The following is a 27123-nucleotide window of genomic DNA, read 5'->3' on the forward strand; positions in this document are numbered from 1 at the left end:
AACTCCTGACCTCAGGTGATCCACCTGCTTCGGCCTCCCAAAGTGCTGGGATTACAGGTGTGAGCCTCGGCACCCGGCCCAGGTGCATAATCTTGTTCCTCAAAATATATTAAGGAATCATGTCTCCCTCCTGAGGGAGTTGTCCTCAGTCTAGAAGAGAACTGTCACCTGGATCTGAGGTGGAGATTTGGAACTCTCCTTTTCACCCTGCCCTACTGGGACCACGCCGTTTTCTCCCTAGAGGACCTGGACAAACCATCCCTGGCCCAATCACAGCCACACTTCCAGACCCCCAGCTCATTCACAAGTCAGGAGTCCTGACTCCTCCTCAGACCTTCTCAGGCACCCAGGAGACTGGATCCCTAACCCAGACGCTCCAGGGCTTTGGAAGTCTGAGTCCCCACCCCTTGCAAGACACAGGCGCCCTCCCTTTAGGACACCAGCGGCCCAGGCCCCCAACCACAGCAAACCTACGAGGGCCAAGGAGTGCAGGCCTCAGGTGCCACTCTCCCAACACTGAGAAGTCCCAGCCTTGGTCCTTAGGGGACCCGAGAACTGGGGGGCCCATAGCGCCTCCCCTCAGCTGTGGGGGCAGCTGAGCCAGGGGTCAGGCTGTAGTGGGGAGGCCATGTAGAAGGGGCGGGGACAGCCGGGATTGGGAGGGGAGAACGGCAGCGTGGGCGGCTGGCAGAGGCAGGGAAAGACCAGCAGAGAGGAAAGAGAAACTGGGAGAGAGAGGAAGGGAGAAAGTGAGAGGGGAAATCGGAAAGAGAAAGGGGAGGAAACGGCAGACGTGGAGAGCCGGAGAGAGAGAAAGAGGAAGAGACTGGGTGTGAGGGAGAGAGGAAACGGGGTGACAAAGAGAGAGAGAAAGAGAGAGAGGGGCGAATGAAGGAGAGACTTAAGGAAGAGACCCTGTGAGTCTGGCAATAAAAGATTTGGACAGAAACAGATTGGAGAGAGAGAGAGGGAGGGAGGGAGAGAATGAGTGAGAGAGAGACTGGAAGAGACAGAGATCAGTGAGAGACACAGAAGGTGGGACTGGGGGAGAGAGAGAGTGTAAAGGAAGAGAGAGAAAGAGAGAGAGACAGAGAGGCCATAAGAGACAGGAGACGAAGAGACAAAAAGTGCGAGTGAGCAGGTGAAGAGAGAGGTCTCGCACGATGAGAGACAGCCGCTAAGAGACAAAGGAGGCGGGAGACTGCCTGGGTGCCCCTTGCCCCTGTCACCGGGACCCCAGAGCTGGGTAAGTTCCCCGGCTGCGCTGGGAGGGGCTCTCTGGGTGTACATTCCTGGTGCCGCACGACTTGGCTTGGGGAGTTGGCAGGGATGGTTTGGGGGTGCATGTGGGAGGACGGGAGACAGGTAGCCGGGGGGCAGCAGGAAGGAGGCAGGGAATGGGGGTCCTTAACCACAGAGAGGGTCAAATTCCTGTCCTGAGTCCAGTGGGCAGGAATAAAGGAGCCCCTATTCTCCCGCCTGGGCTGCAGACAGCTGCCCCCTCCCACAGCTGCCAGGGCCGCCTACCTCTCTTGGCATCACTCTTGGTATGTGGTCACGGGCCATGGCCTCCCCCAGCCCCCTAGTCCCGAAACAACAGGCTCTTTCTCCTCAGCCTCCTCTGACCTCCAAGCCCCTGACCCCATCTCTGTCCTGCACCCGTCACTGCAGAGACACAGCCCCTTTCTTTCTCTCCCCCAGCCCTCGATGGAGGGGAGCCGACCTCGCAGCAGCCTGAGCCTGGCCAGCAGCGCTTCCACCATCTCCTCACTCAGCAGCCTGAGCCCCAAGGTTCGAGCTTCCTGGTGGGGATGGGGAGGAAGGTGGGGCTCCGGGCTGCCCATCCCTCTGTCTCCCCAAGGACTCTGGTTAAGGACAAGGATCCTTAGCAATGGGGTCTGCCAGACACAGCAAGGTCCCGAATCATCTACTAGCCACAGCTAGGAATTCAGAGGCACTCCCAGCTCTGTCCCCACCCCTTGTATTTTCCTAATTCTAAACCAGAGTAACAACCTCCTTTGACCCCGGTTGCTAAGATAAAGCCACTCCCCAGCCGTGAGGCCCCTCGAGTTCTCAGTAGCGGCTGCTCTTGATTAGTGCTAGAACTTTCTGTCCTATCTCTCACCATCCAATCTACCCACTAAAGAAATCCTGTAAGGAGGGCCAGGCGCAGTGGCTCATGCCTGTAATCCCAGCAATTTGAGGGGCCGAGGTGGGTGGATCATGAGGTCAGGAGTTCGAGACCAGCCTGGCCAACATGGTGAAGCCCCCTCTCTACTAAAAATACAAAAATTAGCTGGGCATGGTGGTGCGTGCCTGTAATCCCAGCTACTCAGGAGGCTGAGGCAGGAGAACCGCTTGAACCTGGGAGGTGGAGGCTGCAGTGAGCCGAGATGGCACCACTGCACTCAAGCCTGGGCAAGAGAGTGAGACTCCATCTCAAAAAAAAAAAAAAAAAAAAAAAAAAAGCCGGGTGTGGTGGTTCACATCTGTAATCCCAGCACTTTGGGTGACCAAGGCGGGAGGATCACCCAAGGTCAAGAGTTTGAGACCAGCCCAGCCAACATTGTGAAACCCTGTCTCTAAAAAAGAAAAAGAAAAAAAGAAATCCTATAAGGAAAGACCCTTCTCTGACAATAAGACCCAAGGGGCCCTCAGATACTTGCATCCCAGCCCAAAGTGTAGGATGACACTCATTCCTTTCTCCTCCTGCCATTCCACACATTTTATTTCCCAAGTTCAGAGCTCATAGATTTGATCTCAGCCTTGGTCAGTGTAAGGCCGGTTGCCTCGCCGGGAGCTCGGACGCACACCCTCCTCCGCGTTTTTTCTGAAAGCTTGGACATGCCCGGGCATGTTCCCTTCTCCCCTTCTCGCACAGCCTGGCTTTCCCTTAAAGAACCCAATATGCAAGCAGGGTCTTGTGATTCTAGCCAATAGCAGCCGAGTCTTTCTAGCCAATAGCAGCCGAGTCTTTCTAGCCAATAGCAGCCGAGTCTTTCTAGCCAATAGCAGCCGAGTAATTCTAACCAATAGCAGCCAAGTCCTGTATGCAAACAAAGGCTTGTAACCTTACCCAATAGTAGTCCTGCTCTCCCACAACCAATCGAGCTCCTTCACTCCCTATAAAACCCCACGTCCGAGAGGAGTCTGTGCGACTTCTCAGGCCCCTCCTGTCGGACCGCAGAACCTCGCCCAGGAGCCGATTAAATTTCTTTATTCCAATAACTGGCCTCAGTTGCCTCATTCGAACCTCGCTTGCTTCATTCAAACCTTACAGTCGGTATCGCCACTTCCAGGGAAGGGCATATGGTGGGGACCTGGCTGAGGCTTCCTGAGACATCTGTGTGCGTTGGGAGGCTTGGCCCCATCCCAGCAGGATGGAGGGATTTGAGGATTCTTCTCCTTGGACTTGGTTGCTAAGGGGTGTGACCGCAGGGCACTAAGGCATCCTTTGATTTGCCAGGATTCATCATTGGTGAATTCATCAGCATGAGAGTTCTCCCTGAGTATGGGGACCTCCCAGCCTGTAGTCCTAGTTCAGATCCCAAAGGCCCTCCTTTGGAAGTACCTCCCAATTCTGATCTCCAAACTCAGCCTCCACCTTGACCCTTTTCTTTCTTTTTTTTTTGAGATGGAGTCTTGCTCTGTCGCCCAGGCTGGAGTGCAGTGGCGCGATCTCAGCTCTGGCTCTGGTGGCCAAGGGATCTGCTTCTTGGCAGTGGACCCTTGATCTACAAATTCCTTCCCTACAGCCTCTTCCTTGCCTCTGAATGCCTCCCTCTGCCCATCAGAAAAAAGAGTCTCTAACAGCCTGAGCAACAAAGTGAGACCTCCATCTCTACAAAAAGCCAAAAAAATTAGCTGGGCATGGTGGCATGTGCCTGTGGTCCGGGCTAGATGGGAGGCTGAAGCTGGAGGATCGCCTGAATCCAGGAGGTCAAAGCTGCAGTGTTTAGACCACTGCCCTCCAGAGGACCTGTCTCAAAAAAAAAAAAAAAAAGTGTCTCAACTCTGTACTAAGAACACCTCCCAATTCTGATCTCCAAACTGAGCCCCCACCTTGACCCTTTTCTTTCTTCATTTTTGACACAGAGTCTCCCTCTGTCACCCAGGCTGGAGTGCAATGGTGCGATCTCAGCTCACTGCAGCCTCCGCCTCCAGGGTTCAAGCAATTCTCCTGCCTCAGCCTCCAGAGTATCGAGTAGCTGGGACTACAGGTGCACGTGGCCACACCCGACTAATTTTTTGTATTTTTAGTAGAGACAGGGTTTCACCATGTTTGCCAGGATGGTCTCAAACTCCTGACCACAGGTGATCCACCCACCTCGGCCTCCCAAAGTGCTGGATTACAGGCATGAGCCACTGCACCCAGCCTCTTTTTTTTTTTTTTTTTTGAGATGGAGTTTCACTCTTCTTACCCAGGCTGGAGTGCAGTGGCATAATCTTGGCTCACTGCAACCTCTGCTTCCTGTGTTCAAGAGATTCTTGTGCTTCAGCCTCCCAAGTAGCTGGGACTATGAACACACACCACTGCGCCTGGCTAATTTTTATATTTTGAGTAGAAACGGGGGTTTCACCATGTTGGCCAGGCTGGCCTCAAACTCCTGGCCTCATGTGATCCTCCAGCCTCAGCCTCCCAAAGTGCTGGGATTACAGCCATGAACCACAGTGCCCGGCTGGTCCTTGACCCATTTCTCAGGACAGCCAAGTGAGAGCCACAGTTGCCTGTGTTCCCCTCACCCCCTCCCTGGCCTATCCAAGCCTCTCCCTGTTCACTCTGTTCCCTTCTCTCCTCAGAAGCCCACCCGGCCAGTAAACAAGGTCCATGCCTTTGGGAAGAGAGGCAATGCGCTGAGGAGGGACCCCAACCTGCCTGTGCACATCCGCGGCTGGCTTCACAAGCAGGTGGGGTCGGTAGGAGAAGGAAAAGGACACTCGTGTCTGTGCCCCTGGCTGTCTTCTGTCTCTCTCCTTCCAAGTCCCCAAATAGGCTTTCTTTTTCTTGCTATCACTGCCCCTCCCCTGATTCTGTCATTGTTTCATTCTTTTGATGAAAGAACGCCTGTAGTCCCAGATACTCGGGAAGCTGAGGCAGGAAAATCGCTTGAACCTGGGAGGCGGAGGTTGCAGTGAGCTGAGATTGCAGTGGTGAGATCTCGACTCACTGCAACCCCTGCCCCCGGAGTTCAAGCGATTCTCCTGCCTCAGCCTCCCGACCAGCTGGGCTTACAGGCATGCCTAGCTAATTTTTGTATTTCAGTAGAGACAGGGTTTTACCATGTTGGCCAGAGTGGTCTCAAACTGCTGACCTCAAGTGATCCGCCTGCTTCAGCCTTCTAAAATGCTTGGATTACAGGTGTGAGCCACCGTGCCTGGCTATTTCTTGACAACTTCTTCTTCTTTTTTTTTTTTTTTGGTTGGAGTCTCGCTCTGTCGCCAGGCTGGAGTACAGCTGTGCAATCTCAGTTCACTGCAACCTCCGCCTCCGAGGTTCAAGCGATTCTCCTGCCTCAGGTTCCTGAGTAGCTGGGATTACAGGCGTGTGCCACCACGTCCTTGTATTTTTAGTAGAGACAGGGTTTCACCATGTTGGCCAGGATGGTCTTGATCTCTCTATCTTGTGTTCTACTCGCGTTGGCCTCCCAAAGTGCTGGGATTATAGGCGTGAGCCACCGTGCCCCGCCCATTCATTCTTTCTTGACTACTTTTTGAACACTTACAGTGTTCCCAGTCCCAAGGCACAAACCATGCAAATAACACAAACATTTTTATTACATTCCAGATCGGGTGGAGCATGAGTGGATCATAAATTAGTAAACAAATAAATGGACTTGATTATTTCAGATCGCAGGAAGGGCTATGAAGAAGTAACATAGGGGCTGGGTTCGGCGGCTCATGCCTGTAACCCCAGCATTTAGGGAGGCCAAGGCGGGAGGATCGCTTGAGCTCACGAGTTCTAGACCAGCCTGGGCAAGATGAAGAAACCTCATCTCTTCAAAAAATACACAATTAAAAAAGAAACCTAGCTGAGCGTGGTGGTGTGTGCCTATAGTCCAGCTACTCAGGAGGCTAAGGCAGGAGGATGGCTGGAGCCCAGGAGGCTAAGGCTGCAGTGAACTGTGTTCATATCACTGTGCTCCAGCCTGGGAGACAGAGTGAGACCCTGTCTCAAAAAAAAAAAAAAAAAAATGGTTGATCGCAAGGTTGATCGCGGTGGCTCATGCCTGTAATCCCAGCACTTTGGGAGGCCGAGGTGGGCAGATCACCTGAGGCTGGGAGTTCAAGAACAGCCTGACCAACATGAAGAAACCCCATCTCTACTAAAAATACAAAATTAACTGGGTGTGGTGAAGCATGCCTGTAATCCCAGCTACTTGAGAGGCTGAGGCAGGAGAACCGCTTGAATCCGGGAGGCGGAGGTTGCAGTGAGCTGAGGTCACACCACTGCACTCCAGCCTGGGCAATAGAGCGAGACTTTGTCTCAAAAAAAGAAAAAATTATCTGGGCATGGTGACACATGTCTGTAATCCCAGCTACTCAGGAGGCTGTGTCAGGAGAATCATTTGAATCTGGGAGGCGGAGGTTTCGGTGGGCCAAGATCACAACATTGCACTCCAGCCTGGGCAACAAGAGAGAAACTCCATCTCAAAAAAAATGAAAAGTAAAGAAAGATAGTGGGGGAGGCCAGACACAGTGGCTCTTGCCTGTAATCCCAGCACTTTGGGAGGCCAAAGTGGGTGGATCACTTGAGGTCAGGAGTTCAAGACCAGCCTGGCCAGCATGGTGAAACCCATCTGTACTAAAAATACTAAACCTATCTCTACTAAAATAGCCAGGTGTGGTGGTGTGTGTCTGTAATCCCAGCTACCCGGGAGGCTGAGGCAGGAGAATCACTTGAACACAGGAGGCGGAGGTTGCAGTGAGCCAAGATCATGCCATTGCACTCCACCTTGAGCTACAGAGCCAGACTCTGTCTCAAACAAAAAAGAAATAAAAGAAAGTGGGGGAGGTAACAGTAGATCTCAGGTTCAAGTGTGTCCAGAATCTATGTGGGCTCAGCCACCACATTTGTAACAGAAGTAGGGCTTCTGTTCTATTCTACTGTGTTCAAAGGGTTTCCAGCTCTTCAGCTGATCCCCTCCAATGCCCCCAACATCTGTCTCTGTCTTTTCTCTCTCTCTGGGTCTTTCTCCTGTGCCTCCACCCCACTCCCAGGCTCAAGTGATCCTCCCTCTTCAGCCTTCTGAGTAGCTGAGACTACAGGCACACTACACCATGCTAATTTTTGCATTTTTAGTAGAGACGGTGTTTCGCCATGTTGCCCAAGCTGTTCTCAAACTCCTGGAATGGAGTGATCTGCCCGCCTCGGCCTCTCAATGTGCTGGGATTACAGGAGTGAGCCATTGCGCCCAGTCTCACCCCATTCCCTTGATCCACCGTCTCTGTCTCTGTTCTTCTCTCTCCAAGTTCCTTTCTGTCCCCATTATTAGTGCCTTCATCTCCTTTTTCTGTTCCCTTGACTCCAGCCCCTCATCCCATCTCTCTCCCCAGGACAGCTCGGGGCTCCGTCTCTGGAAACGCCGCTGGTTCGTTCTCTCTGGCCACTGCCTCTTTTATTACAAGGGTCAGTGGCTGGCTGGCTGGCTTGGGTGGGAGGGCCCCCCAGCTGCCCTTCTCTCTAGCCTCTTGGCCTCCTGATCCCTGTGTGATCCTTGACCCCAGCCCCTCTTTGCAGACAGCCGCGAGGAGAGTGTCCTGGGCAGCGTCCTGCTCCCCAGCTACAATATTAGGCCAGATGGGCCGGGAGCCCCCCGAGGGCGGCGCTTCACCTTCACCGTGAGTCCCTCCATCCGTGTTGTGTCCCAGGCGATGGGAACTGGAGATGAGGGTGGGTAGATATCTGTGGAGGAAACTCCAAGTCCCAACAAGCACTGGAGTATCCATTACTGGAGGTTAAAGGTCTTCACAGGGGTCCATCACATCCTCCTGTTTTTTTGTTTTGTTTTGTTGTTTTTTGAGACAGAGTCTCACTTTGTCACCCAGGCTGGAGTGCAGTGGGATGATTTCAGCTCATTGCAATCTCCGGCTCCTGGGTTCAAGCGATTCTCTTGCCTCAGCCTCCCGAGTAGCTGGGATTACAGGTGCATGCCACCATGCCTGGCTAATTTTTGTATTTTTAGTAGAGACGGGGTTTCACCATGTGGGTCAGGCTGGTCTTAAACTACTGACCTCAGGTGATCCAACCCTCCTCTGCCTCCCAAAGTGCTGGGATTACAGGAGTGAGCCACCACACCTGGCCAGTGTTTCTTTTATTTTCTTTCCCTCCCTCCCTTCCTTCTTTTTCTTTCTTTCCTTGTTTCTCTCTCTTCCTCCTTTCTTTCTCTTTCTCATTTCTCTCCTTTCTCCTTTTCATTCTTTTTTCTTCCTTTCTCCCTTTCTTTTCTCTCTCTTTTTCTTTTTCTTTTCTCTCTCTCTCTCTCTCTCTCTTTCTCTCCATTCTGGCTCTGTCACTCAGGCCCGAGTGCAGTGACGCAAACTGCAGTCTTCTTCCCCTCTCAGCCTCCCGAGTAACAGGTGCGCGGCTATTTTTTTGATTTTTTTTTTTTTTTAGAGACAGGAGCGGTCTCACTATGTTGCCCAGGTTGGTGTCCAGCGATCCTACTGCCTCGGTCTCCCAAAGCACTAAGTTTATGGGAGTCAACCACTATCCCCACATGTTCCTTTTCACAAGGAGTCTGGATTCCAAACCCTCTCTTCCCGCAGGCAGAGCATCCGGGCATGAGGACCTACGTTCTGGCCGCTGACACCTTAGAAGACCTGCGGGGTTGGCTACGGGCCCTGGGCCGGGCCTCCCGGGCCGAGGGGGACGACTGGTGAGTAGAGGCCCAGCCCATGCTCCTGACCCTGCACCTCCACCCTGGGTCAGTCTAATCATCCCAACTCCTCCCCTTTGGGGGCGCTGCCCCCTTGAGTGTCCAATCACCAGTCTTCCGGCCGAAGTGCCACCTCCAGGGAACGTCAGCTCTTCCAATCAGCAAAAGTCTTTCTCCCTTAAGCTCCGCCCACCACCTTGTCCGTCCCCGCCCACCACCTTGTCCGTCCCCGCCCCCCAGCTGACCTTTCAATCACGCACTTAGCTCTGCCCCAGGAATGATCAATATTCCACACTCTCTGGTTGGCTCCTTCTGAAGTCTCCATCCCCTGAGCTGCCGCCTGTTTAGTGGCATTGTTTAATGGCAGGTAAAAGATAGTGTCAGATTTTTAAAAAATGTCAGACTATCTCTTAGGCTCTGTCATGGCCTGCGTCAATTATCAGGCTAGAAACTGGACTCTCTAGCTGAGTCTATCCCATATTCCAGGGCATTGGGTCCAGCGACCTGGATAGACGTTGTGGCCTTGCGCGCAGATCAGTTCCACACTGGAGTCCTCAGTTTCCCCGTCTGCAGAAGGGGGACGATGATTTATAGCACGCAACTTCCCTTTTTTTGGGTGCATCCTTGTATTCTCACCTGTGATAAGAGAAAAAGACTGTTATGAAGTTCAAAGGAGCGATATCTTTTCTGTGCCCACTCGCTAGTGGGCAACCCAGGTCACCCGCACGTCCCCAGCCTGGGGAGGGCCCTGGCGGCCCCGGTGGTCCCCCAGAGGTGAGCAGAGGGGAAGAGGGGCGCATCTCAGAATCACCAGAGGTGGCTCGACTCTCCAGAGGTCGTGGTAGACCCAGGCTGCTCACTCCCAGCCCCACAACCGACCTCCAGCCTGGACTCCAGATCCGGAGGGCGAGGAGCCCCGAGTGAGTAGGGAGGACAGGGTTGGGGGCGTGGCCTAAGAGAAGGGCGGGGCCTGGAAGTGGTTGGGGGCGGGCCTTAGCGCTTTCCGCCTGAGTGTGTGTGACTTGCCGGGGCTCCCGTGTGGGTCACAGTCTGTCGGGGAGAAGATTGAAGGGGAAGATGCCACAGAGCGGACATTATTGAGGATTTGGACGGTAGAGCAGAATTCTAACCCAGAGGGGACAGTAAGACACAGTGACTGAGGCATTTCCTTGAGGCTAACTTGATGGAGAGGGCTCTAGTTGACTCAGTTCCCCGATTCTCTCCTTCCCACAGTCTGTTCACCCCACTCTCTCGCCCTCCCTCACCTGTCAGTCTCCCCCGTCCCCGTTCTGCTCCTGCGCGGCGACCCCCTGCCCCCTCAGGAGACACAGCACGGCCTCACACCCCGCTGAGTCGCATCGATGTCCGGCCTCCTCTGGATTGGAGCTCCCAACGCCAGACCCTCTCCCGGCCCCCCACTCCCCGCCGAGGACCTCCCTCTGAGGCTGGAGGAGGAAAGCCCCCCAGGAGTCCCCAGCACTGGAGTCAGGAGCCCAGAGCACAGGTGAGCAGAGAGGTGAGGAGGGGACTACATCTCCCATCGGGCTTCAGGGCTGTCTTTCCATATTCTCAAGGCCATTGCTCCCCAGGCATCATGGGTATTGTAGTCCATAATGATCTCCGCCGGGCTCAGGTGAGCGAGAGCGAGAGCGAGAGCGAGATATCCTATCTGGCGTCTGGGCTGTCTTTCTAGGCTGGTGTCCCGCCATTGCTCTTTTGTTTTTTCTTTTCTTTCCTTTTTGTTTTTTTTTTGAGACGGAGTCTTGCGCTGTTGACCAGGCTAGAGTGCAGTGAGACGATCTTGACTCACTGCAACCTCCGCCTCCTGGGTTCAAGCGATTCTCCTGCCTCAGCCTCCCGAGTAGCTGGGATTACAGGCATCCACCTGTTGATTTTTGTATTTTTAGTAGAGACGAGGTTTCACCATGTTCGCCAAGCTGGTCTGGAACTCCTGACCTCAGGTGATCCTCTCAACTCACCCTCTAAAGTGCTAGGATTACAGGCGTGAGCCACCACGCCCAGCCTCTTTTTCTTTTTGAGACAGTCTCACTCTGTTGCCCAGGCTGGAGTGCAGTGGTGTGATCTCAGGTCACTGCAACCTTCACCTCCACTTGAACCTAAGGCAGGTGATTCAAGTGATTCTCCTCCCTTAGCCTCCCGAGTAGCTGGGACTACAGGTGCATGCCACCATGCCCAGCTAATTTTTGTATTTTTAGAAGAGACGGGGTTTCATCATGTTAGCCAGGATGGTCTCGATCTCTTGACCTCGCGATCTGCCCGCCTCGGCCTCCCAAAGTGCTGGGATTACAGGCGTGAGCCACCAGACATGCCAGTTTCTTAGTGACAGGTGCCGTGGCTCGCGCCTGTAATCCCAGCACTCTGGGAGGCTCAGGCAGCTGGATCACTTGAGGTCAGGAGTTTGAGACCAGTCTGGCCAACATGGGGAAACCCCGTCTCTACTAAAAACACAAAAAAATTAGCCAGGTGTGGTGGTGGATGCCTGTAATTCCAGCTACTCGGGAGTCTGAGGCAGGAGAATCTCGAACCAGGAGGCGGAGGTTGCAGTGAGCCAAGATAGCACCATTGTACTCCAGCCTGGGCAACAAGAGTGCAACTCCATCTCAAAAAAAAAAAAAGGCATGCCAGTTTCTAAACATCTCCATTTCAATGCTCCTCCCAGGCTCCCTCTGGCTCCTCCACTTATCTCCAGCTCCCCCCGCGGCCCCCTGGGACCCAGGCCTCCCTGGTCTTATTGGTAGGTATCCTAGAGTAACCCAAATCCACCAGAGCCGCCTTCCTTCCTTTCTTCTGTATGAGGAATGTCATATCCTGGCCTAGGGTGCCTGGAGATCCCTAGGTATTTCAAGGCTGCTGGGTAGGTATTAGATTCCTGTGGTTGCTGTAACAAAAGTGCATGGCCGAAACAACAGGAATGGATTGTCTTGCAGTTCTGGAGTGCAGAGGTCTGGAGTCAAGGGGTCAGGAGTTTGAGACTAGTCTGACCAACAGGGTGAAACCCTGTCTCTACTAAAAATACAAAAATTAGCTGGGCGTGGTGGCACACATCTGTAATCTCAGCTACTTGGGAGGCTGAGGCAGGAGAATCGCTTGAACTCGAGAGGCAGAGGTTGCAGTGAACTGAGATTGCGCCATTGCACTCTAGCCTGGGCAACAGAGCGAAACTCCATCTCAAATAAATAAATAAATAAATAAATAAATAAATAAATAAAGGGAGCTGCAGTGGCTCAGGACAGTTGTCCTGGCGCTTAAGGAGGTGAGGCTACGAGTTTGAGGCCAGCCTGGGCAACATAAGAACCTCTCATTAATAAATAAATCAATAAATAGTGGTTACCTATCAGTAGAAGCAGGGCTTGGCTCAGCACTGAGTTACAATAATGACTAGTCTGTCCCCTTTGATCCTTCACTTTTCTCCCTCTCTTCAGCCGGGTCCTCCCCTGGAGTCAACTTTCCACCAAAGCTTGGAGACAGATGTAAGTTCTCACTGATCCAGTCCTTGCTGAGTTCCAGAGTTGGGGAGAGAATGTTCTAGAAGGTGGGAGGACTGGGCAGAGGAAGACCCAGATCTGCACCATAAGTAGCTGCCGCTCTCCTTTCTCCAGACACTGCTGACCAAGTTGTGCGGCCAGGACCGGCTCCTGCGGAGGCTGCAGGAGGAGATAGACCAGAGGCAGGAGGAGAAGGTACGGGGCCCTGAGCCAGGGACGGGGTGCCTGCCCTCTCTGCCTGCCCTGACTGGAGGTCAGGATGCTGACTGGACGTCCAGGACATGAGAGGACACTTTTTTTAGTGGGGGGGACGGAGTCTCAAGCTGTCACCATGCTGAATAAAGTGCAGTGGTGTGATCTCGGCTCACTACAACCTCCAACTGCCTGATTCAAGTGATTCTCCTGCCTCAGCCTCCTGAGTAGCTGGGATTACAGGCACGCGCCACCCTGCCCAGCTAATTTTTGTGTTTTTAGTAGAGACGGGGTTTCATCATGTTGGCCCGGCTGGTCTCGATCTCCTGACCTTGTGATCTGCCCGCCTCAGCCTCCCAAAATTCTGGGATCACAGGCGTGAGCCACTGCGCCTGGCCAAGAGGACACCTTCTCTTTATTCCTGGGGCTGGGCCTGGCTTTCGAAGTCTAACCATCTTCTCTCTTGGCGCAGGAGCAGCTAGAAGCAGCCCTGGAGTTGACCCGGCAGCAGCTAGGCCAAGCCACCAGGGAGGCGGGGGCTCCTGGGAGGGCCTGGGGCCGCCAGCGCCTCCTGCAGGACCGGCTGGTCAGTGTGAGGGCCGCCCTCTGTCACCTGACTCAGGTGAGCACCTGGGAAGGGGCCCGTCTGCCTAGGAGGCCCCAGAACTATGCAAGTGTTACAAAGAGGACCTGCCACAGAGGCCTCGTAGGAAGATAGTTCTTCAGAAGTCTACTACTACAAATTTTATTTTATTTTATTATTTTTTCACTCTCCTTATTGTAACTGCTCCAATTTTTTTTTTTCTTTTTGAGACGGAGTCTTGCTCTGTTGCTCAGACAGGAGTGCAGTGATGCAATCTCGGTTCACTGCAACCTCTGCCTCCTGGGTCCTAGTTCAAGTAATTCTCCTGCCTCAGCCTCCCAAGTAGCTGGGACTACAGGCATGTGCCACCATGCCTGGCTAATTTTTGTATTTTTAGTAGAGACGGGGTTTCACCACGTTGACCAGGCTGGTCTTGAACTCCTGACCTCATGATCCACCTGCCTTGGCCTCCCAAAATGCTGAGATTACAGGTGTGAGCCATCATGTCTGGTCTTTTTTTTTTTTTTTTTTTTTGAGATGGAGTCTCGCTCTGTCACCCAGGCTGGAATGCAATGGTGCGATCTTGGCTCACTGCAACCTCTGCCTCCCAGGTTAAAGCAATTCTCCAGCCTCAGCCTCCCAATGCGCCACCACGCTGGCTAATTTTTGTATTTTTAGTGGAGATGGGGTTTTGCCATCTTGGCCAGGCTGGTCTCGAACTCCTGACCTCAGTTGATCTGCCTGCCTCAGCCTTCCAGAGTGCTGGAACTGCAGCCATGAGCCACTGCACCCGGCCTTATGTAACTGTGAGAATTATTATATGTGATATGTGTAAATGAATGAATGAATGAATATTTAACACCGTAAGGGCTCAGTGCGGTGGCTCATGCCTGTAATCCCAGCACTTTGGGAGGCTGAGGCAGGTGGATCACCTGAGGTCAGGAGTTCAAGACCAGCCTGGCCAACATGGTGAAACTCCATTTCTACTGAAAATACAAAAATTAGCCGGGTGTGGTGGCGCACGCCTGTAATCCCAGCTACTTGGGAGATTGAGGCAGGAAAATTGCTTGAAACTGGGAGGCAGAGGTTGCAGTGAGCCGAGATCGCGCCACAACACTCCAGCCTGGGTGACAGAGCAAACTCTGTCTCAAAAAAAATAAAAACAGCTGGGCTCGGTGGCGTGTGTCTGTAGTCCCAGCTACTTGGGAGGCTGAGGTGGGAGGATTGCTTGAGCCCAGGAGTTCTGGGCTGTAGTGCGCTATGCCGATTGGGTGTCCACACTAAGTTCGGCATCAATGTGGTGACCTCTTAGGAGCAGGGGACCACTAGGTTGCCTAAGGAGGGGTGAACCAGCCCAGGTCGGAAACGGAACAGGTCAAAACTCCCGTGCTGATCAGTGGTGAGACTGCGCTTGTAAATAGCCACTGCACTCCAGCCTGGGCAACATAGTGAGACCCTGACTCTGAAAAATAAAATAAAATAAATAAAAACAAAAACACTTAAGGTATCTGGTACTTTAAACCCTTAGAAAGTCGAACCATTTTGGAAATAAATAAATAAATAAATAAAATAAATAAATAAAGGTATCTGGTACTTGATAAGCAATACTTAAGTGTCAACTATAATTATTATCTGTAAAATGCAGACAATAATAGTAAAATGGAGACAATGACAGTAACTACCTCACAGGAATGAAATGAGAGCTGAGAACATTGCCGAGCACATGGTCAGTGTCCAATAAGTGTTAGCCGCTGTTATTATTGTTATTGTTGATATTGGCCAGGAAGTCTCTGCTGCCCCAGGGTGAGTGGGTGCTGTGGTCATTTTTTTTTGAGACAGAATCTTGCTCTGTTGCTCAGGCTGGAGTGCAGCGACTGGATCCTGGCTCACTGCAACTTCCACTTCCCGGGTTCAAGTGATTCTCCTGCCTCAGCCTCCCGAGTACCTGGAATTACAGATGCCCGCCTTGTAACCACCCCCGACTAATTTTTGTATTTTTAGTAGAGATGGAGTTTTATCATGTTGGCCAGGCTGGTCTCGAACTCCTGACCTCAAGTGATCCGCCCACCTTGGCTTCCCAAAGTGCTGGATTACAGGCGTGAGCCACCATACCGGGCCAGGTGCTGTGGTCTTTTGACTGTCTAATGAATTCATTAGATCTGTAGACTCTGCTACCCATGAGAGTGCAGAAGTAATCCAGGGGATTCAGGGAATGCTGTTGTTTGTCTACGCTAGCAGTGCATTGGCACTGCAGATTCTATACAGATTCTGGGGTTCCCTGACCATGTGCTAGGCACTGTTCTCAGCTCTCATTTAATTTGTATTTGGTAGTTACTATTATTGTCTCCGTTTTACAGATAATTATAGTCCAAGCAAAGAGGCTCATGGGAGTTGTAGTCCATATGCCCTCAGGGCCCCAGGGACCAAGCTCCCTTACCTCCTTCTTAGCTGACAAACGATGGGGTGGGCTAAGATTTGGTGGGAGAGGGAGCTAACCTGTGTCTCCCCCTTTATGCAACTTGAGGAGCGAGAGAGGGTTTGGGACACGTACAGTGGCCTGGAGCAGGAGCTGGGCACCTTAAGAGAGACCCTGGAGTATCTGCTGCACCTCGGTTCTCCCCAGGTAAATCCCTGCTTGGAGACCCCAAGACCCACCCCCAACTCCAGCTTCTGCCCGGAAATCCTTTCAGCATTTAATCTCCGCCCACAGAATCGCGGCTCCGCCCACAGAATCGAGGCCCCACCCAGTTTACGCTCAGCCTCCTTTGTGTCCTTTCAATCTAAGCTCCTTATTTTAGTTAAGACCATGCCCTTGCTCTGTTACCCAGGCTGGAGTGCAGTGGCATGATCTCGGCTCACTGCAACCTCCGCCTCCCGGTTTCAAGTGATTTTCCTGTCTCAGACTCCCGAGCTGCTGGGACTACAGGTACCTGCCACAACGCCTGGCTAATTTGGTGAAACCCTGTTTCTACTAAAAATAAAAAAAATTAGCCGGGCGTGGTGGCGTGCGCCTGTAATCCCAGCTAGGAGAATCGCTTGAACCTGGGAGGCAGAGGTTGCAGTGAGCGGAAGTCACACCATTGCACGCCAGCCTGGGCGATAGAGCGAGACTCCGTCTCAAAAACAAAAATCAAAAAACCATTGATGGCTAGTTTTAAGTGCATCTTCTCATAGTCAAGCCCCACTCTCTTCACTCTAAGCTTCTCCTGCTTGATCCTAAAACAGATAGACCTGGCAAAAACAGAACCATGCCAGGCGCAGGGGCTCATGCCAGGCTCAGGCCCCATGCCAGGCACAGGGGCTCATCATGGATGAGCAAAGGCTCATCCCAGCACTTTGGGAGGATGAGGCAAGTGGATCACTTGAGCCCAAGAGTTTGAGGCTACCCTCGGCAACATGGTAAAACCCTGTCTCTACTGAAAATAAACGTGAAAAAATTAGCTGGGCCTGGTGGTACACACGTGTGATCCCAGTTACTCAGGAGGCTAAGGCGGAAGGATCACTTGGGCCCAAGAGTTCAAGGATGCAGTGAGGTATGATCAAGCCACTGCATGCCAGCCTGGGAGACAGGGAGAGACCAAAATCAAAGCAAACAGAAAGAACAGATTCTCATATATTCGTATGTCACCTATTTATGACAGATGTAACACAACGAAACAGCACAGAAAAGACAGCTTGTTATTTTCTTTTTTGAGAGAGTTTTGCTCTGTCACCCAGGCTGGAGTGCAGTGGTGCCATCTCGCCTCACTGTAACCTCCACCTCCCAGGTTCAAGTGATTCTCTCACCTCAGCCTCCTGAGCAGCTGGGATCACAGGCACGCACCACCACACCTGAGTAATTTTTTTGGTATTTTTAATAGACATGGGGTTTCACCATGTTGGCCATGCTGGTCTTGAAGTCCTGACCTCAGGTGATCCACCTGGGCCTCCTAAAGTGTTGGGATTACAGATGTGAGCTGCCACACCCGGCCAAAAGAGAGTTTTTTTCAATTAAATTGGATAGCCACGTGGAAAAAAAAACAAATCCCAACTCCATCAATATAGCCCAGCTGACTTCAGACCTTTGCAGGGGACTATTAGCTGAAACCCTCCTGCATTTTCCCACCTTTAAGTGACAAATTCCTTTCCTTCCCGCAGGACAGAGTGTCTGCTCAGCAGCAGCTGTGGATGGTGGAAGACACGCTGGCAGGTCTGGGTGGCCCCCAGAAACCGCCCCCACACACTGAGCCTGACTCCCCATCTCCTGTGCTCCAGGGCGAGGAGTCCTCAGAGAAGGAGGTAAGACGCACACAATTCTCTCTCCACCCCCAGCTTCCTGTCCCATCTGTCCTTGGCTCAGTCTATTCCCCTCCCACCTCTTTAATTCTTCCTTGATCATCGAACCCACCTGGGGCAACTGTCCTAACCTCTGGAAGCTTTTGTTTTTTGGGGTTCTTGTTTGAGACAGAGTCTCACTCTGTCACCCAGGCTGGAGTGCTGTGGCACGATCTCGGCTCACTGCAACCTCCGCCTCCTGGGTTCAAGCGATTCTCCTGCCTCAGCCTCCTGAGTAGCTGGGATTACAGGCATAAGCCACCTCACCTGGCCTAATTTTTGTATTTTTAGTAGAAATGGGGTTTCGTCATGTTGGCCAGGCTGCACGTACTCCCGGCCTCAAGTTATCCACCTGCCTTGGCCTCCCAAAGTGCTGGGATTACAGATGTGAGCCACCACGCCCAACCAGGATTTTTTTAAAAGATAGATCTCAAGAAAAAAATAAAAGAGAAAAAAAATAAAGACAGATCTCACTCTGTTGCCCAGGCTGGAGTGCAGTGGTGTGATCATGGCTCACTGGAACCTCGATCTCCTGGGCTTAAGTGATCCTCTCACCTCAGCTTCCCAAGTAGCTAGGACTACAGGTGTCTGCCACCACACCTGGCTAATTCTTTGTTTTGTAGAGACGAGGTCTCCCTATGTTGCCCAGGCTGGTCTTGACCTCCTGGTTTCAAGTGATCCTCCCACCTTGGCCTCCAAAAGTGCTGGGATTATAGATGTGAACCCACTGTGCCCGGCATAAAAAGTTTTTGTAGGGAAGGGGTCTCACTATGTTGCCCAGCTGGTCTCTAGCTCCTGGCCTCAAGTGATCCTCCCACCTTGGCCTCTCAAAGTTCTGAGATTACAAGCATGAGCTTCTGTGCTCAGATCGGGTTTATAGTCTTAATCCTATTCAGGGCTGGGCGCGGTGGCTCACGCCTGTAATCCAAGCACTTTGGAGGCCGAGGCGGGCAGATCACCTGAGGTCGGGAGTTCAAGACCAGCCTGACCAACATGGTGAAACCCCCGTCTTAAAAAAAAAAAAAAAATCCTATTCAGACTGTATTCCAAGCTAAATGCTTGAAACATGTTAATAATAATAATGATAATAGATGGCACGGTGGCTCACGCCTGAAATCCCAGCACTTTGGAAGGCTGAGGCGGGTGGATCACCTGAGTCAAGAGTTCAAGACCAGCCTGTTCAACATGGTAAAACCCTATCTCTACTAAAAATACAAAACATTAGCTGGATGTGGTGGCGGGTGCCTGTAATCCCAGCTACTCGGGAGGCTGAGGCAGGAGAATCACTTGAACCCAGGAGGCGGAGGTTGCAGTGAGCTGAGATCATGTGACTGCACTCCAGCCTGGGTGACAAGAGCGAAACTCCGTCTCAAAAAAACAAAAAAAATGCGAGGCATGGTGGCACATGCTTGCTATTCGGGAGGCTGAGGCAGGAGAATTGCTTGAATCTGGGAGGTGGAGATTGCAGTGAGACAAGATTGTGTCATTGCACTACAGCCTGGGCAACAGAGCAAAACTCCGTCTCAAAATAATAATAATATTAATAATAGTAACAACAACAACGACCATCATTATTCCCCTTTCTTATCCCTGAAGAGCCTGCCTGAGTCCTTGGAACTGAGTTCCCCTCGGTCCCCTGAGACTGACTGGGGGCGGCCTCCTGGAGGTGACAAAAACCTCTCCAGCCCTCGCTTAGGTGAGTATCCTGGCTGGGTGGGACCTTCTGGAAATTCCCATCCTCACCAAGTCCTGTTCTGTATTTCTAGGTCCTGGGTCTCCGAGGGTCTCCCGGGCTTCCAGCCCTGAGTGTCGCCACCTCCCTTCCCCGCAGCTGAGAACCAAGGTAGGCTGTAGATCCATCCCATAATGCTTGCCTCTGACCATCAGGGATCCCCACACTTCTGGGGAAACAGCTAGGAGTAGGGTTCTAAGGCCAGACTCAGAACAGAGGGAGCACTGCTTGTTAAGAGCACTGAGACTGAATTTTGTCTCTGCTGCTTCTAAACTGTGTGACTTTGGATCAGTTATTAAACCTCTCTGTGACTACGTTTTTTCATCTGTAAAATGGGGCTAATAGCAGAACCTACCATCTAGGGCTGACATGAGGATGGAAACTAGATGTATGAGGCCAGGTGTGGTGGCTCATGCCTGTAATCCGAGCACTTTGGTAGGCCAAGACAGATGGATCACCTGAGGTCAGGAGTTCGAGACCAGCCTGGCCAACTTGGTGAAACCACATCTCTACTAAAAATACAAAAATTAGCCAGGGGTGGTGGCATGTGCCTGTAATCCCAGTTACTCAGGAGGCTGAGGCAGGAGAGCGGCTTATACCTGGGAGGCAGAGGTTGTAGTGAGCCTGGATCATACCCCTGGAGTGGTGTGATCACCGCATTCCAGTCTAGGCAACAAAGCGAGACTCTGTCTGAAAAAAAAGGCCAGGTGCAGTGGCTCACACCTATAATCCCAGCACCTTGAGAGGCCAAGACGGGTAGATCACCTGAGGTCAGGAGTTCGAGATCATCCTGGCCAACATCGTGAAACCCCATCTCTACTAAAAATACAAAAATTAGCCGGGTGGGGTGGCGCATGCCTGTTAATCCCAGCTACTCGGGAGGCTGAGGTAGGAGAATCACTTGAACTCAGAAGGTGGAGGTTGCAGTGAGCCAAGATCACACCATTGCGCTCCAGCCTGTGCAACAAGAGCAAAACTCTATCTCAAAACAACAACAAGAACAACAATGACAACAAAAAGATAGAGTCCCTGAGTGCGGCAGAGAGCTGATCTCATGTGTCCCTGAAGTTCAGAAACTGGTGGACTTCCAGTAGCGGGAATGTTTAGGAATTGGTTGATATTAAGCTGTGGAAGTTCTCTGTCTGCTGCTGATTGGCTGGTTTTCAGAAGCATGGAATTATCACTGATTGGCTGATTTTCAGAAGGACAGATCCATCACTGATCGGCCAGCCTTCAGAAGCATGTGACTGTCACTGATTGGCAGATTTTCAGAGTCTCAGATCCATCACTGATTGGTTGGCTTTCAGAAGCCTTTGGGGTACCTGTTGGGATTACTTGATAAAATAGATTTAAAAGCATTTCTTGAGGTCAGGAATGGTGGATCACTCCTGTAATCCTAGCACTCCGGGAGGCTGAAGCAGGCAGATTACCTGAGGTCAGGAGTTTGAGACCAGCCTAGCCAACATGGTGAAACTCTGTCACTACAAAAATACAAAAATTAGCCAGGTGTGATGGCGGGTGCCTGTAATCCCAGCTACTCGGGGGGCTGAGGCAGGAGAATCACTTGAACCCAGGAGGCAGAGGTGGCAGTGAGCCAAGATTAGACCACTGCACTCCAGCCTGGGCAACAGAGTGAGACTCTGTCTCAAAAAATAATAATGATAATAAAATACATAAATAAAAGCATTTCTCGGCCGGTGGTGTTGGTTCATGCCTGTAATCCCAACACTTTGGGAGGCCAGGGTGGGTGGACCAGTTGAGCCCAGGTGTTCAAGAGCAGCCTGGCTAACATAGCAAGACCCATCTTATAAAACAATAATAAAAAGTTAGCTGTGGCTGGGTACAATGCCTCATGCCTGTAACCCCAGCACTTTGGGAGGCCGAGGCAGGTGGATCACCTGAGGTCAGGAGTTCAAGATCAGCCTGGCCAACATGGCAAAAACCCATCTCTACTAAAAATACAAAAATTAGCTAGGTGTGGTGGCACACACCTGTAATCCCAGCTACTTGGGAGGCTGAGACAGAAGAATCGCTTGAATCTGGGTGCCAGAGGTTGCAGTGAGTCGAGACCATGCCATTGCACTCCAGCCTGGGTGACAGAGCAAGACTCCATCTCAAAAAAAATAATAAAATAAAAAATTAGCTGTACGTGGTGGTGCTACTTGGGAGGTTGACGTGTGAGGATTGCCTGAGTCCAGAAGGTCAAGGCTGCATTGAGCCATGATCACACCACTGCACCTCCAGCCTGTGCAACAAAGGGAAACCATGTCTCAAAAAAAAAAAAAAGTGTATTTCTGGTGCTTACTTGTCATCATGGATACAAAAGCAATCAAGTCTTTCCTAGGAAGAGAGGAGAGGCGCATTTTGATTCTCAGTGGTATGAATCATGGACTGGATGATGGGAGCTTCCTGGAAACATCACTTATCTTGAGACATGCTCCTCCCTCACCCCAACCCCATGGTTTCAGGGCCTGCCAAGGTCTAGAGCACACAGGTGGTCTAGTGAGTTCCAGAAGTTTCAGGGCTGAGCAAAGAAAAACCTATGACCACCAGATGGCAGTAGCACACAGGTGCTTTATTTGGTGGACACTGACAGATTTGTCTATGGGGGAAGTCACACCCAGTGTGAGACCCTCCAGAGGCTACGGTGTGAGGGTGAGACCGCTGCACAGGAGGGAAGGGAAGGGAATGGAGCTCCCGAGAGAGGGACTGGAGAAGGGGCTTATCTTTTTTTTTTTTTTGAGACGGAGTCACCTTGTCACCAGGTTGGAGTGCAGTGGCCCAATCTTGGCTCACTGCAACCTCCACCTCCTGGGTTCAAGCGATTCTCCTGCCTCAGCCTCACGAATAGCTGGGACTATAGGAGTGAGCCACCATGCCCAGCTAATTTTTGTATTTTTAGTAGAGACAGGGTTTCACTATGTTGGCCAGGATGCCCTCGATCTCTTGACCTCGTGATCTGCCGCCTTGGCCTCCCAAAGTGCTGGGATTACGGGCGTGAGCCACCGTGCCTGGCCAAGGGGCTTGTCTTATTTATCTATGGCTAGCAGATGTTGGGCAGAGTCTCAGGGTATACAAAGCAGCCAGACTGCCTGGCTAAAAATATTTGCTTATTAAGACTATGTTTAAAACAATTGGATGTGTAGGAATCTGAGTTTGTTGCTAGCAAGCTTTTAGGCCAATGGTCTGATCTGCTGTGAAGAAATTAACAACAGTGGCTGGGCGCGGTGGCTTGCACCTGTAATCCCAGCACTTTGGGAGGCCGAGGCGGGTGGATCACGAGGTCAGGAGTTCAAGACCAGCCTGGCCAAGATGGTGAAACCCCATCTCTACTAAAAATACAAAAAAAAATTTGCCAGTGTGGTGGCAGGCACCTGTAATCCCAGCTACTCAGGAGGCTGAGGTGGAGAATTGCTTGAACCTGGGAGGTGGAGGTCACAGTGAGCCTAGATTGCACCGTCGCACTCCAGCCTGGGTGACAAAGTAAGACTGTCTCAAGAAAAAAAAAAAAAAGAAATAAACAAAATAGGGTAATATACAGTGGCCAGTGGCCATCATGTATGTCACGCAGGACTCAGGATTGGTCGAAGCAGAGGAAACTGCTGGGGCCGGTACTGCACTCAGCACAGATCCAAGCTCTCTCGCTAGAATGTTTAACTGGAAACTCCAGCAATGAGTGCTCTTTCTCTCTCTCTTCTTCTTCTTCTTTTTTTTTTTTTCGAGATGGAGTCTTGCTCTGTCACCCAGGCTGGAGTGCAGTGGCATGATCTTGGCTCACAGCAACCTCCACCTTCCTGGTTCAAGCCATTCTCCTGCCTCAGCCTCCTGAGTAGCTGGGATTACAGGTGCCCGCCACTACACCCAGCTAAATTTTGTATTTTTAGTAGAGATGGTATTTCACCAAGTTGGCCAGGCTGGTCTCAAACTCCTGACCTCAAGTGATCCTCCTGTCTCAGCCTCTGAAAGTGCTGAGATTACATGAGCCACCTCGCCTAGCCTAAGGGTGGGGTCTTGGGACATTTCTCGTCTCCCTAGGCCCCGGTGGCCCGGCCCCGGATGAGTGCTCAGGAGCAGTTGGAGCGGATGCGAAGAAACCAGGAATGTGGACGGCCCCTCCCTCGCCCGACCTCCCCCAGGCTCCTCACCCTGGGGAGGACACTGTCCCCAACCAGACGCCAGCCTGACATGGAGCAAAGGGTGAGGGGAGGAGGGCTGGGGCTGGGCGGTGGGGTGGTAGTGGGTCCTCTTCGCCTACTTTGAGTTCCTTTCTGTAAAATGGAGATAATCCCTAGCTCTTTACACCAAACTGGATTTCTGGATTTACCACTGTCTGTACTCAGTCAGCATTCTGGCCTTGTTCATTAGTGATGGGTGGACAGGTGTGGCAGTGAGGGGAGGACAGTGAGTGGGGGTGGGGGGGTCACAGATCTTTATTGGAAGCCTAGTTTTTCTTCTCAGCTGCTACATGTTGTCAACAGCAAGAAAGAAAAACAAAATATCAGCCAGCAAGAAAACTGATTGTATTCATGCTTTTCTGATAAGGAGAACATCCCAGATCTGAACATCAGAGTTTCTGATATATCTCAGGATGGCCTTGCTCTGTTGCCCAGGCTGGAGTGCAGCGGCGCAATCTCCACTCACTACAGCCTCCGTCTCCTGGGGTCAAGCGATTCTCATCCCTCAGCTTCCTGAGTAGCTGGGACTACAGGAATGTGTCACCACATCCAGCTATTTTTTCTATTAGCTAGTACAGATTTTTACCACTTTGGCCAGGCTGGTCTTGAGCTCCTGAGCTCAAGTGATCCTCCTGCCTCGGAAGGTGTTAGGATTACAGGTATAAGCTACTGCTCCTGACTTCCCCTGAGTTGTTATTTTTTTTTTTTGAGAGGGAGTCTGGCTTTGTTGCCCATGCTGGAGTGCAGTGGCGTGATCTTGGCTTGCTGCAACCCCCACCTCCCAGATTCAAACGATGCTCCTGCCTCAGCCTCTCAAGTAGCTGGGATTACAGGTCCATGCCACCACACCCTGCAAATTTTTTTTTAATTTTTTTATTTTTAGTAGAGACAAGGTTTTGCCATGTTGAACAGTCTGTTCTTGAATTCCTGACCTCAAGTAATCTGCTCACCTTGGCCTACTAAAGTGCTGGGATTACAGGTGTGAGCCACTGCACCCAGCCCCCTTGGACTGTTGTAGAAAGGATTTAGACAAGTCACAGGCGGTGGTGGTGGAGGTCGGATTTCTGAACTCACGTGCTGCTTTATAGGAGCACAGGTGAAGTTAAACATTGTCAGGGGCTGTGTGCTATGGCTTACCCCTGTAATCCCAGCACTTTGGGAGGCCAAGGCAGGAGTAAGAGACCAGCCTGGACAACATAGCAAGACCTCATCTCTACTAAAATAAAAATAAAAATAATTAGCCAGGCATGGTGGTGCGAGCCTGTAGTTCTAGCTACTCAGGAGGCTGAGGCAGGAGGATTAGTTTGAGCCTGTGAGGTTGAGGCTAGAGTGAGCTATGATCATGCCACTGTACTCCATCCTTTCTAAAAAATGAATAAAATAAATTAATTCTTAAAAATTCAGTGCCTACAGAAGCATAGGAAAAACAAAACGAAACATTGCCAGTATTTTGGCCAATTTCATTCTCTTTTGGAGCCCCCTTCACTTTACCCTCAAAATGAGAACATGGGGCTTTCAGGCAGAAGTTCTAATGCCCCAATTCCTTTCCAGCCTGTCGTAGGACACTTTGGAGCCCAAAAATGGCTCAGAAGCTCTGGGTCCTGGAGTAGGTAAGGAACTGGCGGGCGGATCAAGGGAGCAGGAAAATAAAATTTGCAAAAGCTTAAGGGAGTAGCATTATTACGGAAGTCTCCTAAATATGGAACTACAAGTCGCAACCCTTCTAGAGGCGCTTAAGTTCCCAGGGCATCTGAAACAAAACCAGAAAGCCCTAGATATGTAGCGATATCTTTAGTTCCCCAAATTCCCTTGGTCAATAGCAGATCCTGCTTCTGCATGGAGGACAGTGGGTGATATTGACGCGCGAATGGACTACAAATCCCATAATGCATGTGGGCGGTATGGGGGCGGTGCCATGTTTAACATCTTTTAGAGACACGTGCTAGGAACTACAACTCCCAGAAGGGCACTTGGGGTACTCGGGTCCTCTCTGTGCCGGCGGTTATTTTTATTTTTATTTTTACTTTTTAATTTTTTAATTTTTTTTCTGAGACAGAGTCTCGATCTGTCTCCCAGGCTGGAGTGCAATGGCGCGATCTCGGCTCACTGCACCCTCCGCCTCCCGGGCTCAAGCAATTCTCCTGTCTCAGCATCCAGCTAGCTGTGATTACAGGCGCCCGCCACCACGCCTGGCTAATTTTTGTATTTTCAGTAGAGACCGGGTTTCGCTACGTTGGCCAGGCTAGTCTCGAACTCCTAACCTCAAGTGATCCGCCCGCCTCCTTCTCCCAAGGTGCTAGAATTACAGGGGTGAGCCATCGCGCCGGCCTATTTATTTTTCTTAATTTTAATTTTAATTTTGGTACGTAGCAGGTGTATATATATTCAAGGGATAAATGAGATTTTTTGATACAGGCAGGCAATGTGAAATAAGCACATCATGGAGAATGGGGTATCCATCCCCTTTCAAGCATTTATCTTTTGATGTATAAACAATCCAATTACACCCTTTAATTTATTTTAAAATGTACAATTAAATTATTATTGACTATAGTCATTCTGTTGTGCTATCTAATAGTAGGTCTTATTCATCCTTTTCTTTCTATACCCATTAACCATCCCCACCTCTCCCCCATGTACACACCCCCACCCCCAATCTTCTCTTTTTTCTAGTCCGAAGAACAGCACCCCTTACTTGCCGACTTCCGAAGGCCACCGGGAGCGAGTTCTCAGCCTCTCCCAAGCCCTGGCTACTGAGGCGTCGCAGTGGCACAGAATGATGACGGGTGATGGCTGGGGGTGTTGCACTTCTGGGTTTTAGGGAGGAGAGAGCTGGAGACCTGGAGTCCCAGGTCCTGGAGAGGAGGAGTCTGGGGGCCGGTGGAATTTTTTATCTTGGCGAGGAAAGAGTTGGGCAGGGTTTGGGAGTTTTAGGTCTCATTCAAGAGGGGACTGGGTTCTGGGACACTTGGGAGGAGGGGAGGAAGCGGTCGGGGGCGGGGAGAGGGCTGACACCGGAGTCTCAAAGAGGACTGGACTGAGGTATCCAGACTCCTGGGTCTGAGGCAGGAGGGGCTGGGGCCTGGACTCCTGGGTCTGAGGGAGGAGGGGCTGGGGCCTGGACTCCTGGGTCTGAGGGAGGAGGGGCTGGGGTCTGGACTCCTGGGTCTGAGGGAGGAGGGGCTGGGGTCTGGACTCCTGGGTCTGAGGGAGGAGGGGCTGGGGTCTGGACTCCTGAGTCTGAGGGAGGAGGGGCCTGGGAATCCGGAGTCCTGGTGCTGAAGTTTGCCATTCTCATGTCCTACTCATCCTCTCCAGGTGGAAATTTGGACTCCCAGGGAGACCCTCTCCCACGTGTGCCGCTGCCTCCGTCGGACCCCACGCGCCAGGAGACACCTCCCCCCAGATCTCCCCCGGTGGCTAATTCGGGTTCCACCGGGTTCTTTCGCAGAGGCAGTGGGCGTGGCGGAGGCCCCGCCCCCTGGGGGCCCACGTGGGATGCTGGGATCGCCCCTCCGGTCCTGCCCCAAGACGAGGGGGCGTGGCCTTTGCGCGTCACTCTTCTACAGTCCAGCTTTTAACCCTCCCAAACACGGCAGCCAATGGGAGCGTGAGGACGTGACCCGGAGGTACCGCCGGAGTGATCTGGGACCACTCAGGGCATCAGGGGGCGTGGTCTTGTCCCTGTCGCCTGCCCGGGACGGGAATGGTTTCTATGGCCAAAGTTTGGTTTCCTCAACACTGT

The 27123-nt window shown here is 51.7% G+C and overlaps 1 protein-coding gene across 3 annotated transcripts; it reads left to right on the forward strand.

Moving 5' to 3' along the window:
* The first annotated feature begins 681 nt into the window (after window positions 1–681).
* Window positions 682–26972, forward strand: PLEKHA4 (pleckstrin homology domain containing A4). 3 transcript variants are annotated; one of them, XM_012460274.3, is made up of 20 exons: window positions 683–1246; window positions 1702–1791; window positions 4801–4908; window positions 7555–7627; window positions 7739–7839; window positions 8767–8876; window positions 9581–9796; window positions 10110–10380; window positions 11557–11631; window positions 12320–12367; window positions 12497–12577; window positions 13047–13196; window positions 15682–15780; window positions 17295–17435; window positions 19068–19167; window positions 19238–19314; window positions 23239–23400; window positions 24930–24988; window positions 26052–26164; window positions 26697–26972. In XM_012460274.3, exons 2-20 carry the CDS (start codon window positions 1708–1710, stop codon window positions 26957–26959), a joined length of 2331 nt encoding a protein of 776 aa, XP_012315697.2. In that variant the 5' UTR covers window positions 683–1246; window positions 1702–1707; the 3' UTR covers window positions 26960–26972. The 3 variants fall into 3 exon arrangements, with proteins under 3 accessions (XP_012315714.2, XP_012315697.2, XP_012315733.2); XM_012460291.3 differs by lacking the exon at window positions 11557–11631 and having other exon boundaries at window positions 682–1246; XM_012460310.2 differs by lacking the exon at window positions 24930–24988 and having other exon boundaries at window positions 26697–26785.
* The last annotated feature ends 151 nt before the right edge of the window (window positions 26973–27123 follow it).

The sequence above is a fragment of the Aotus nancymaae genome, unplaced genomic scaffold (genome assembly GCF_030222135.1).
Source record: "Aotus nancymaae isolate 86718 unplaced genomic scaffold, 86718_ANA_hifiasm-v0.15.2.pri h1tg000028l, whole genome shotgun sequence".
Classification (NCBI taxonomy): domain Eukaryota; kingdom Metazoa; phylum Chordata; class Mammalia; order Primates; family Aotidae; genus Aotus; species Aotus nancymaae.